The sequence below is a fragment of the Tribolium castaneum genome, chromosome 6 (assembly GCF_031307605.1).
Source record: "Tribolium castaneum strain GA2 chromosome 6, icTriCast1.1, whole genome shotgun sequence".
Classification (NCBI taxonomy): domain Eukaryota; kingdom Metazoa; phylum Arthropoda; class Insecta; order Coleoptera; family Tenebrionidae; genus Tribolium; species Tribolium castaneum.
The window spans coordinates 5,975,253-5,987,340 of NC_087399.1; the positions used below are offsets into that span (position 1 = coordinate 5,975,253).

At 33.3% G+C, this 12,088-nt stretch overlaps 3 protein-coding genes, 1 long non-coding RNA gene and 1 other non-coding gene across 6 annotated transcripts; 1 reads left to right on the top strand and 4 right to left on the bottom strand.

Moving 5' to 3' along the window:
- Positions 1-1,815: 1,815 nt before the first annotated feature.
- Positions 1,816-2,555, bottom strand: LOC103313969 (uncharacterized). Its single transcript, XR_010334509.1, has 3 exons — positions 2,406-2,555; positions 2,180-2,356; positions 1,816-2,132 (listed from the first exon to the last, which is right to left on the bottom strand). It is a non-coding gene; the product is annotated as an uncharacterized LOC103313969 (transcript).
- A 1,962-nt stretch (positions 2,556-4,517) lies between these two features.
- LOC663706 (uncharacterized) lies at positions 4,518-5,216 on the top strand. The gene is made up of 2 exons (XM_971369.3): positions 4,518-4,679; positions 4,728-5,216. The coding sequence occupies exons 1-2, from the start codon at positions 4,631-4,633 to the stop codon at positions 5,177-5,179; spliced, it is 501 nt and encodes a 166-aa protein (XP_976462.1). The 5' UTR covers positions 4,518-4,630; the 3' UTR covers positions 5,180-5,216.
- Positions 5,217-7,105: 1,889 nt separating this feature from the next.
- LOC663683 (hypothetical protein) lies at positions 7,106-10,252 on the bottom strand. Its single transcript, XM_008198606.3, has 8 exons — positions 10,051-10,252; positions 9,746-10,001; positions 9,509-9,684; positions 8,935-9,462; positions 8,634-8,888; positions 7,615-8,588; positions 7,448-7,570; positions 7,106-7,398 (listed from the first exon to the last, which is right to left on the bottom strand). Exons 3-6 carry the CDS (start codon positions 9,666-9,668, stop codon positions 8,362-8,364), a joined length of 1,170 nt encoding a protein of 389 aa, XP_008196828.1. The 5' UTR covers positions 9,669-9,684; positions 9,746-10,001; positions 10,051-10,252; the 3' UTR covers positions 7,106-7,398; positions 7,448-7,570; positions 7,615-8,361.
- Positions 10,253-10,394: 142 nt separating this feature from the next.
- LOC663669 (uncharacterized) lies at positions 10,395-11,457 on the bottom strand. Of its 2 annotated transcripts, XM_015982806.2 has the most exons (3): positions 11,263-11,457; positions 10,689-11,216; positions 10,395-10,642 (listed from the first exon to the last, which is right to left on the bottom strand). In XM_015982806.2, the coding sequence occupies exons 1-3, from the start codon at positions 11,420-11,422 to the stop codon at positions 10,635-10,637; spliced, it is 696 nt and encodes a 231-aa protein (XP_015838292.1). In that variant the 5' UTR covers positions 11,423-11,457; the 3' UTR covers positions 10,395-10,634. The 2 variants fall into 2 exon arrangements, with proteins under 2 accessions (XP_015838292.1, XP_008196827.2); XM_008198605.3 differs by having other exon boundaries at positions 10,395-11,216.
- A 38-nt stretch (positions 11,458-11,495) lies between these two features.
- LOC135266458 (uncharacterized) lies at positions 11,496-11,993 on the bottom strand. The gene is made up of 2 exons (XR_010334513.1): positions 11,807-11,993; positions 11,496-11,755 (listed from the first exon to the last, which is right to left on the bottom strand). It is a non-coding gene; the product is annotated as an uncharacterized LOC135266458 (long non-coding RNA).
- Positions 11,994-12,088: the final 95 nt, after the last annotated feature.

Here is a 12,088-nt window from a genome sequence, read left to right on the forward strand (position 1 = left end):
TTAAGATGCCTATTAAAACATCAAAATGGCGGCAAATTACAAAAATATGTTAATAAAATCCATCAGGTAAACACATAACATAATGTCAAAAAAATATTCCTTTCGTTTCAATTTTTCGATTTTTTAATTAAATTAATTTTTAAAGTAGTTTGGTACATGATTTTTTGTTGTACAGTGGAACTCAGTTATAACGAACCCGGCTTTTAACGAACGCTCGGATAACGTCCAATACTTATTTACACAAAAAAACGGTCTACAAGGTTATAACGTACACGTGCCCTTTTGTTACGTTCAAGGAAATAATAAACATTTCCAAAAAAAATGTTCCAAAAGTGCTAAAATGTTAAGTACAAACTAAAATAAGTAAAATAAAATAAATAAGAAATGCCATTTGATAACATGTTACTACCTATGCTATTAGGCTATTATGTACTTTTAATTATTTTAATTATTTCAACCAAATAAATAATACCTAATTTCCTGTACCTGTTTCAAACCTTAGAACTTATTTAATTCGAAAATTGTCTACTGTAAGACGACGTTCGGTTAGAATGAATAATCGGTTATACCTTATAACACTTATCTTTTTAGTGTTTTTAGTGTTCGTTATAACCGAGTTCTACTGTATTTTGAAAAATGTAATATGTGTATTTTTGACCGAAAACACACTGAAATGTTCGGTAAATAAAAAATATGGTTCATAACCATTGTTGTTTTACTGTTGTGACGTTTTTTCTTTGTTGATTTTTTTGATCTTTATAATAATTGTCATTCAAAATAATGGAAAATGGAATAAAATGTTTAATTGTATGCATGACGTTAAAGTTCACCATTATCTTCTCAAGCTCCCGAAGATAAAATAAAATATCTACCCTTGCGGTTAAAAACTCAAACGAAATGAAAAAAAAAATGATTTGGCATCTGCTATAGAAAAAAAAAAAAACAGTTTAAACATTTGATGAATGCAAAAATGATAATTGTGAACTGGGACCTAAATATGAGGTCTGTTTGGCATTTTTAGGTCAATTTTTCAGAAAAGGTAATCTTATTTTTGATCTTAATTTATTTGACCTAGTTATAAGTAGATAAAAATCCAGCAAAATAATGTTTTTTATTTCAGAGGAACGTAATTTTCAACATAATTTTATATTATAATTTTAAAGAATTTTGCAGAAAGCGTCAGTTTCTCGCTCGAAAACGCGCTGTTGACACTATTAGCTTTTTCAAAACAATAAAAACGACAACGACACAAAACTAGCTGTTAACAGGTTTAAATAAATAATAGCTAATGCAATTTATACTTTCGATAAGAGATCTAACAATTAAGAACTATTTCACAATTTTATCAATCTTATTTGAAAAAATTATTCGGTAAAATGTGACGTTAGAGTTTTTATAGTATTGAAACAGCTAATACATTACTGTCCTTTTCTGACAAAAAGATAAAGTAAAAATGTATGGAAATACTAGAATACTCAGAAAAAGCAAAAATAATGTGATTTTCGATCTTTAGTGATGATTTTTCGGTAGAGAACAAAATTTTTTGACGAAAGCGAGTTTTCAAAACATGGTTGTTTATTATTAGCACAAAAAATAAGCAAGTAGTGTCTCACTTTTATAAACGAGATAATTCTAGAGAAATATTATCAGAATAACGTCATTTGCCGTATTGAAAAATTTTATTTGCTCGGAGTGATAAAATAGGTGTTCAAGGATTTGTCATCGATATAGTGGGTAAACTGTAAAATTTTAGATATTACCTAATCACTAATCAGTAATCACACTTGGCTGGTTATAGGAAACTAAAAATCAAAGTGTTTTCCAATGTTTATTCAATGATAAGCAAAAATTTTACATCAAAAAGTGTACTAATAATTTCTTTGATATAAATCAAAAATTCGAGAAATAGAAACACACAGCAGCCCCAAAAAACGCAGCCATTGAAAGGGCTAAACTGGCAGCCCCATCTACCGGTCCACCATTACACAGATCACTCGTGCACTCTTCGCAAGACTTGATAGTATCGCCCTCATTTTGCGTTTCTTGGGCTTTGATTTCATCGCAAATATTTGTTGAATCAATTTCTTTGCTCTTGCAGCCTCTGTATACACCTCTCAAGGTTTCGTTTTTACCTAATCACAAAATTAAAATTCATTGTGACGCCTTTCTTTCCACTTACTTTCATAATAAAAGCTGACACACACATAGCCTTGAGAAGCGTCAGATTGCCAACGAAAGAGATTTTGGATACTGGATTTGCCTCCCCTGGCTTCGCAAGTAGTGTCTCGGTTGGTGTTGGAACTTTTGCATTGACCCTCCATTGAGGGATCGCAGTCGTAGCATTTTAGTCCGACAGCTGAATAAATAAGATTTTACAAAATGCTGATTTTTTCAAAATTACTTGCCCATTGTTGTGAAAATTGCCAAAAGCAGGAATATCACAAGGAATTTTTTCATGGTGCTGCTTCTGTTGCTTTTAGCGAACTGAAAAGGTTTGTCTGAAAAGGGGCGTATTCTGTATATTTGGCTTTCTTATCACTTGGCGAAAAGGGTTGGACTGTTTACCTACAAGTGCGTCACTTTTCGAAGAATTTTTCGACACAATTTTTTGCCGCCTAAATATCTAAAAACATGAAAAAATAACGCCAGTAAACTAACTAAATATCATTAATTAATAATATAACATCTAAGAAGTAAAAAACTAAAAAAATCTGAAGAAAAATAATATATTTAATGAAAATTAATAAAAATAGCCAGAAATATACTTTTATTTTATTGCGAAAATGGTTCACCGAGAGTTTTTCTTTAAGTAAATGTCAGGAATTGTATTGCTTCAAATTTTCTAATTTTCTTAACTTATAAATAAAACAAGCACAAAAATTTTGTATTTTCTGTAGTTGATACCGTGCGATTTTCTAAAATTTAGATCTAGCTATCCATGACAGTTACGTTAACCCGATGTCCATTACGGAAATAAGATTCCAACATAAATTGTGTATGTTCTTCAGTCAACATTTTACACATATTGACAGATAAAGCGACCTTAAAGTTATTCACAGCTGACGTAACTGTCATGGATAACTAGATCAAAATTTTAAAAAATCGCTTGGTATTTAAAACGAAAGTCTAAACATGAATAATAGATATAATGAGAAAAGCACCAATGATTCGCAGAGTTATTTCCAAAGTTTAAAGTTCAAAATTAGAATAAAACATTTCTAAAGCAATAAGATTTTTTACAATCAAGTTAACATATTCTATAGATCGTAATTCCAAATCCATTTTAATTCCAAGATTTTAAGTTTATTTTTGTGTTTCTTACAAATTGACAAACATTTGCTAGCATTTAAATTTAAGCCAATGCTTTTAGAAAGTAAGAAAATTTCATTTAAATCTTAATTAACAAAATTGCAAGCTCGTTCCACATCATTGCGATCAAAATGATAATATAACTTCGTATCATCTGCAAAAGCATAAACTTTACATAATTTACAGACTCTAATATCTGCACGCATTAATTTGAAAATAGAAGCGGTCCTAAAATTGCGCCTTGTGGAACACCGGATGTAATGGTTGTGAGGTGTCCATAATAATAATTTGTTTTTTATTAGTCAGATATGAATGAAAAAAATGTTGATATTTAGTTGAAACCGTAAAAATATAATTTTAACGCTTTAAATCCAACATTGTCACAATGATGGCTTCCCATTTATCCAAAGCTCTGAAACAATCATCAAGATTTTTCCCAGAGCTGTAACAGTACTGTAACTGTTTCGACGTTTATGAGTAACCATATCTTCAGAAACGACAAAGCTATACACTTGACAATAAATTATTTTTTCTAAAATCTTTGATAAAAGTGGTTGGATATTTTAATTTCAGGAAGGCTCCCTAAAGCAATTTTCCACATTTCAGGACAAAAAGCATTTTAAATTATTAATTATTTGTTGAACTTCAGCAACAGAGCAAGCTGAGGACAAAAACAACTATTCACGTTAAATGTTTTGACTACTAGGGAAAATGTGGCATAAGCACAATTATTATACATCATAGATTTGTTTTAAGAAAAAATAGATAGAACGTTTTTAATCAAGTGGTAAAGTTTTTTACATTTAAACTCTTTACCAGCAAGTGTTCTTCCAATTTTTGCGGTCCTGACAATTTTTGAAGTGTTTTTTTATTTATCCGAACACATAAAAAATTAGTCAGAAAAGCAGAAAATTAAAAGAACCACACTTGATGGCAAAAGAACTTAAATGTTAAAAACTCCTTTACCACTTGATTAAAACCGTTCAAATTTCAATCATTTATTACTCGCAAATAGTCGACCATTTGTGCCAAGTTTCGTCAAAAAATTCAAATTACTTCTATGTGTTGTGATTTTTATCATTGGCATTGGGTATAAAATTGTGTAGTTGCGTTAGCCTATAAAACGTTCCCTAGATGCGATAATCATGAACAACCAACACCATTGTCGAGATAAAACGATAAACTTATCTATCTACTTGAACCAAGCCGCATATAACTACGCGCAAAACCATTTAATGAAATCTATAAAACATATGAAAGATATGTATCTACTCTAAAATTCGATTCCACTTCGGCTCTTATTAATCCAGCACCAATCACCATGAACACCCGCGCCCTTTTCCTACTGTCTGTCGTTGCTTTTGCTTCAGGTGAGTCCCTAACTATATCTTCATTTGCCAAAAAATCGCAATTTTTAGTCAAAGCTGAGCTCAAATGCTACGACTGCGAGCCACACCAATCAGGATGCTTATCGCCAGCCACAGCCAATATCAAAAGCACTGTGTGCCTTAGTGACGCAGGCGAGAAAAACCGCATTCAGAAGGAAATAAACGACATTAATAAATTAGACATTAGCCCGCGTGGCAATTTCGAAGAGAACGCGTTCGAGTGCTTCTCCTTGTACTTTGAAGCGGACGACGCGAATGAGTCGGGGGTTTACCGGGGATGCGTGGAAAAAACAAAAACTGTCATCTCCTCCTGCGATTATCTCACCGAGACGCTGAAAAACGGAAACGTCTCCAACTGCAAAACGTGTGCAGAGAACGAGTGTAACGTCCATGACGTGGGCGGCGGCGCCACCGGGGTGACGGTTTCCGTAGCCCTTGTTGTGCTAAACCTTGTAATTTGTCTGAATGTACTTCATTTTTAAACGCCTATTGAAATAAATTTTTATTACGTAAACTTAATTAATGTGTAGTTCTTTATCTTTAGGTAGATGTTTGATAGTTGTACATACAGTCAAAGATATCGAAAAAAATCAAATGGCACTGCAAATGGGGAGTCAAAGTGTACGTCCTAAAATTATTATACAGGGGGTTTCATTTTTACAGTGTAGCTTTTAACATAGTTTTTTAAAGGGCACCCCCTGTATATTTGTACATACTAAAATTTGCACTTTTTAGGCTTTATGAATCAGTTTAGTTTTTGCAATTTACTTTAACCGTTCAAGGGTTATTTAATTTTTTCTACAATTTAGTGCGTTTGCAGGCACATTATTAAAAAATCGCAGTGCCCTTGGTTTTTGGGATATCAAGTTGGGACTCTGTCCGTAGGTAAACAAATGTCTGAGGTATTTTTTGGTGTCAAGACCATATATTTGTATAGTAGTATCACCTTGCTGTGACACATTCACTTTGGTAAATTTTGAAGGACCATAACTTGATTTTTTTAAATAGCACTCTCTGTATTTTATTACTAATTATTATTCAGCGTCTCATTTTACATCTTTTTATCTTTTTAGTTTTTTTCAAAAGTTGATAGTTAAGGAGATAATTTGGTTTTTCTGAAAAATGCACAAAATCTCTTAGATACTAATGTAGCGTGCTATGAAAAACAATACATTTTGACATACTAATGTCAAAATGGCATTTATAGTACATTACGTTTAGACTTTATTGTGAAAATGAATTTTTCGCGTAAAATGCATACCTAGAAATCTTATCTAGACATAAATTTTAATAAAATTTTGACAAGAAATTATTAAATAAAAATGACAGAAATTTACAATGGAGAAATACGAAATAAAAAAAACTGAGGTATAACAAATCAACAGCAATAACATATTACTTGCAGATACAAAACTGTATAAAATGACGGCATTCTTAAGTAATAAAGTAAAACATTAATCAATTTTTTTTTTAAATTCAGCTTCTAATGTGGCATGATCAATTCTACGAAAATCTTTTATAATTCTTTCTTGCATATTTTCTCTGATAGTGCCGTTGTTTTTTTATTTTTATTTAATGATTTTTTATCAAAATTAAAGTTTATATCTCGACGAGATGTGTATGCCATTTACATGAAAAATTCATTTTCACAACAAAATCAAAACGTCACGTACAAAAAACGCCAGTCTGATGTTATTATGTCAGAATTTATTGTTTTACATGGCACACTACGTTGGTATCCAAGAGCTTTTATGTGCATTTTTCAGAAAAAAACGAGTTATCTCCGAAACTACCAACTTTTCTAAAAAAAATTAAGAGGTGAAAAAGATGGAAAAAATATGTTTTTAACGTTTTAATCAAATAAGCTTTAAAGATGGTCATTGTTTAAAACGATTATGTTACAGGATACAGTAGTTTACTCAAGAGTTAAGATAGAAGAAAGAAAACTTAAAATTGTTATATTTTTTTAACAAATCAAATCAATAATTCCATTTCCATTTCCATAATATATCACAATGTAGGCAAATGTATAGAAATATAATTAACAAGAAAAAAACGCCAATAATAAATTTCTCAAAAAATCACATAATTTTGTTTCTAAAAGAGCATACAAAGTAATGAATAAGTCACAAAATAAATGTAATAATTTTTTTTTTTGTAAGTGTGCTCCATCACACAGTAAATACCGCAAATATTTAATACTCAAATGACGAAACTGCAAGTAGTAAAAACAAATTCATTTATTTTTAAAGAAATAAATTTATTGGAATGGGGGATGTGATTAATTTTTTAAAACGAAAAACAACTTCGTTTTATTCACTTCATCGAATCGAATTTATTTATTGTTCGACGTTTCTTGAATTTTTTGTGTAAGAAATGAGTTGTTTCAAAAACTTACACGGCAGAAATCAAGCGATAAAATTTAATATTTTAGCCTTAAAATACTATAATTAAAATTGAAACAAACAAAAAATTTCACTACGTTCGGGACATTAGATTACATTAAAAACAATAGTTAGGAAAATCACAATTGGTAGCACTGGTTCAACCATTTCCCCTCCCGAATTTTCGCCAACATGACCGTTGCATAATTTACTGTCACAAGTGGTACAAGTGGTTCCCGAAATTTGGTTCACTTTTTTACAGACATTTTCAGCCGTTTCAGCCGGAAGGCAACCTTTTTCAACCGTTTTCGCGCCGTCTGGAATAATTAAATGAGAAAAAAACCACTACTTTTTTTAATTAAGTACTCAAAATAACTTCGATGGTGAAACAATTCATTTTTGTATTGTTTGAAAGATCGTCTTTACATTTATGGACTTGGAGCTCCGTGCATTGGTCGAGACAAACATAACATTCTTCCACTGCAAGGGCTAAAAATTTTTGTTTTTTTTTGTAAAGTTAAAAAAATACGTACTTTGACAAAAAACTGAAGTCAAAAGAATTGATATGAAGGCTATGTTTGCCATTTTACTACTAAATATACCTAAAGTAAGACTTTTTTATTACTAGGATTCCCAGATGGCATTTTATTGTTTTATAACATTGATTATATGATAATAAATAACGATCATATTTTTTATTTTTTTTTGTGTGACATACTTTTGGTGTGAAAGCGCGTTGAACAAAAATTTTCGGTTGAATAAATGTGACAGTTATTGCCAAATATCTTGGAATTAGTCAATTTTTGACAAATACACTTATCTTATCTCAGTGCTCACGCATAAACATCATCATGATATCATCTCTCGTACTTCTAATTTGTTTACTCCAAAATAGTAGGTAATACTAATAAGCATCGCATTTTAATTTTTTTTGAACATCGTTACAGTTTCTTGTGATTTGTCGTGTTACAAATGTTTGGACGACTGTAGCCTACTTCCATGGAACGTTGAGAATTGTGCACACAGGTACAAGAATTCGGAAACACGGTGTATGTCAATACGGGGTGATTCAGGTGAAGCAACCGCTTGAAAAAATCGAGACAAAACGACTGGTTTCAGAGACATTAGTTCGAAAACAGTGCATGAGTTTGGATCAAGCTGAAAAATTCTGCACCCGGTTTAATGCATACGAAGGGATTAGTTGTGTTTATTGTGATAAAAATCTTTGTAATGGAGGGGAGACTTTGAATTTGAATGTTGCGATTTCGCTCGTTTTATTGTTAAGCAAACTTTATTAGAAATATAATTAAGAAAACATAAACTGTTGTTTCATTTCTTAAACTTGCATTATTTTCTTCTTCTTTACTTGTGTCGTCTTTTTCCTTCACGTTACACAAATTCGTGTCACAAATTGTACAATTACCTCCTTCTTCCTTAATCGTGTGACAGTAATCCCTATTTTCGTCACTATCTTCCACACAACCTCTCCATTCAATTTTTTCATCTCCTGGAATAATCACAGTTTCAGACGCCACAACAAATCACAAATTACCGTCAATTATCACAGCTGAGACACATTTGGCAACTTTATCCCCCAAAACATCAGCACATTTGACTATTTCAACCACATCACAATCCATCTCACAGTGGTAACACTCTTCAACAGAATCAACTTGTTTGTGGTTACCGTTACACAAATTCGTGTCACAAAGTGTGCAGTTACCACCCAGTTGGTTCACAAGCGTACAGTTGGCCCGAATTTGGGCATTATCTTCGACACAACCCTTCATTTCATACTTTTGGCCCCCTACAAAAATAATGTAACAAAAATTGTAACCACAATGAAAAATGACCAGAAGTGAACTCAAGAGCTGCACATTTCGTGCTAACGCCTTCCCCAACAACATCCACACATTTCTGTGTTTGCAAAGGCTCAGCACAATCCTGGTCACAGTAGTAACACTCATCGACGGTAGTAACCTCCTCGGGAACTGTTTCACCGTTACAAAGGTTACTACCACACATTGCGCAAGTTATTTGTGGGTATTTAATATTGGAAATGGAACAGGTCGATCTGATAACACTATCATCATGGATGCAGCCTTTAGAAACTGTAACTTCATCCCCATTTTGGATTGTGTAACTGAGACAGGCAGCCTTGACAATCCGAGTTTCACTCGCAGTCAAAACTTCTTGACAATTGTGTTGTTGCGGCGGTTCCGAGCATTCGTCAATACAGACGTAACAATTTTTAGCCCCGGGGTCTACAATTGTGTTACACAGATCGTAGTCGCAAGTGTAACACTTCGAATTGTCGTTACACAACGACTCGGCGAGAATAGAACTGACGCAGCCTTTGGATTGGATAACAAACCCGTTTTCTGCAAATTTTTGTAACCATTATCGTCATGACCTCGTAACACTTACGTGAATCTTCGAACGCGTAACATTTATCGTCAGGGCTTAAACATTTCGTTACGTCACTTGTTACAGTACAATTGCCTTGGCACGAGTAACACATTTTCGTGCTTTGGGCTAAGAGTAAGGGCACTAGGGCCAGAAGAACTATAATTTGTGACTGATACATCGTGAGGTCTTCTGATCTGTTAGTTGCAGTAATTTAAGTTTTATTGGTTATTAAAGGGCTATAAAATAATAACTCACTTTTTTCGCAATTTATTACTTTTAATCTTTTTATTGATTATTAGTTGTTGTTTTGTTTGTGGTCGTTGGCTTTAATCATAAATCTTCGCTTAGAAGAATGTTTTTAATGCGAATGTTACCACCAGAAGTGATGGTAACGCCAGGAGATGTTTAGTGGAAGAGTTACAATAATCACCGTCACAAATCGAGCAACTGTCTTCTTTGTCACAAACACTGGAAGTCAAGTCACGACTGAGACACCCTTTTGTTACGTCGCCTGAAACCCGTGTTACCATAATTATCACAATTTCTATAATGATAGTTACCTGATGTAACTATGGTGTAACATATATCGTCACTATTTGGGCACTTTTGTTCCGTTATAGACTCACAATCGTCACAGTTACAAGCGTAGTAACAACGACGCGAACTAGCAAGAGGAAGAGTTACAAAAAGAAGCAAAACAATTGTTTTTAGAATCATGGTTACGTGTTTGTTTAAGTCGCGGAAGCGTTTACTCAATAAGCCATTAAAACAATCTCATCTGATAAGTATTAAAATAAAAATACGACATCATACATTTTGTAAATACAGGGTGTTTCGTCTAATAGACAATTGTGATATTGTGATAAAAATCTTTGTAATGGAGGGGAGAGTTTGAATTTGAATGTTGCGATTTCGTTTGTTTTATTGTTAAGCAAACTTTATTAGAAATACAATTAAGAAAACACATTGTTGTTTCATTTCTTAAACTTGCATTATTTTCTTCTTCTTTACTTGTGTCGTCTTTTTCCTTCACGTTACACAAATTCGTGTCACAAAGTGTGCAGTTACCGCCCAGTTGGTTCACAAGCGTACAGTTGGCCCGAATTTGGGCATTATCCTCGACACAACCCTTCATTTCATACTTTTAGCCCCCTACAAAAATAATGTAACAAAAATTGTAACCACAATGAAAAATGACCAGAAGTGAACTCAAGAGCTGCACATTTCGTGCTAACGCCTTCCCCAACAACATCCACACATTTCTGTGTTTGCAAAGGCTCAACACAATCCTGGACACAGTAGTAACATTCATCGACGGTAGTAACCTTCTCGGGAACTGTTTCACCGTTACAAAGGTCGCTATCACACATTTTGCAAGTTATGTGCGGAAAAACATGACCTATAGTGAAACAAGTCGATCTGATAACACTATCATCATGGATACAGCCTTTAGAAACTGTAACTTCATCCCCATTTTGAATTGTGTAACTGAGACAGGCAGCCTTGACAATCCGAGTTTCACTGGCAGTCAAAACTTCTTGACAATTGTGTTGTTGCGGCGGTTCCGAGCATTCGTCAATACAGACGTAACAATTTTTAGCCCCGGGGTCTACAATTGTGTTACACAGATCGTAGTCGCAAGTGTAACACTTCGAGTTGCCGTTACACAACGACTCGGCGAGAATAGAACTGATGCAGTCTTTGGATTGGATAACAAACCCGTTTTCTGCAAATTTTTGTAACCATTATCGTCATGACCTCGTAACACTTACGTGAATCTTCGCACGCGTAACATTTATCGTCAGGGCTTAAACATTCCGTTACGTCACTTGTTACAGTACAATTGCCTTGGCACGAGTAACACATTTTCGTGCTTTGGGCTAAGAGTAAGGGCACTAGGACCAGAAGAACTATAATTTGTGACTGATACATCGTGAGGTCTTCTGATCCGTTAGTTGCAGTAATTTAAGTTTTATTGGTTATTAAAGGGCTATAAAATAATAACTCACTTTTTTCGCAATTTATTACTTTTAATCTCTTTATTGGTTATTAGTTGTTGTTTTGTTTGTGGTCGTTGGCTTTAATCATAAATCTTCGCTTAGAAGAATGTTTTTAGTGCAAATGTTACCATCACAAGTGATGGTAACGCCAGGAGATGTTTAGTGGAAGAGTTACAATAATCACCGTCACAAATCGAGCAACTGTCTTCTTTGTCAGAAACACTGGAAGTCAAGTCACGACTGAGACACCCTTTTGTTACGTCGCCTGAAACCGACGTGTTACCATAATTATCACAATTTCTATAATGATAGTTACCTGATGTAACTATAGTGTAACATATATCGTCACTATTTGGGCACTTTTGTTCCGTTATAGACTCACAATCGTCACAGTTACAAGCGTAGTAACAACGACGCGAACTAGCAAGAGGAAGAGTTACAAAAAGAAGCAAAACAATTGTTTTTAGAATCATGGTTACGTGTTTGTTTAAGTCGCGAAAGCGTTTACTGGATAATCCATTAAAACAATCTCATCTGATAAGTATTAAAATAAAAATACGACACCATACATTTTGTAAATACAGGGTGTTTCGTCTAA

Bases quoted from the DNA above. Each gene is read 5' to 3' on its own strand.
- LOC663706 (XM_971369.3), top strand. From the start codon at position 4,631: ATGAACACCCGCGCCCTTTTCCTACTGTCTGTCGTTGCTTTTGCTTCA. The intron at 4,680-4,727 runs GTGAGTCCCTAA...CGCAATTTTTAG, and splicing joins TGTCGTTGCTTTTGCTTCAG to TCAAAGCTGAGCTCAAATGC.
- LOC663683 (XM_008198606.3), bottom strand. From the start codon at position 9,668: ATGTATCAGTCACAAATTATAGTTCTTCTGGCCCTAGTGCCCTTACTC. The intron at 8,889-8,934 runs GTCATTTTTCAT...TTATTTTTGTAG, and splicing joins AGCTCTTGAGTTCACTTCTG to GGGGCCAAAAGTATGAAATG. The intron at 8,589-8,633 runs GTAATTTGTGAT...TGATTATTCCAG, and splicing joins CTCAGCTGTGATAATTGACG to GAGATGAAAAAATTGAATGG.
- LOC663669 (XM_008198605.3), bottom strand. From the start codon at position 11,422: ATGTATCAGTCACAAATTATAGTTCTTCTGGTCCTAGTGCCCTTACTC. The intron at 11,217-11,262 runs GTAAGTGTTACG...AAAAATTTGCAG, and splicing joins TTACGCGTGCGAAGATTCAC to AAAACGGGTTTGTTATCCAA.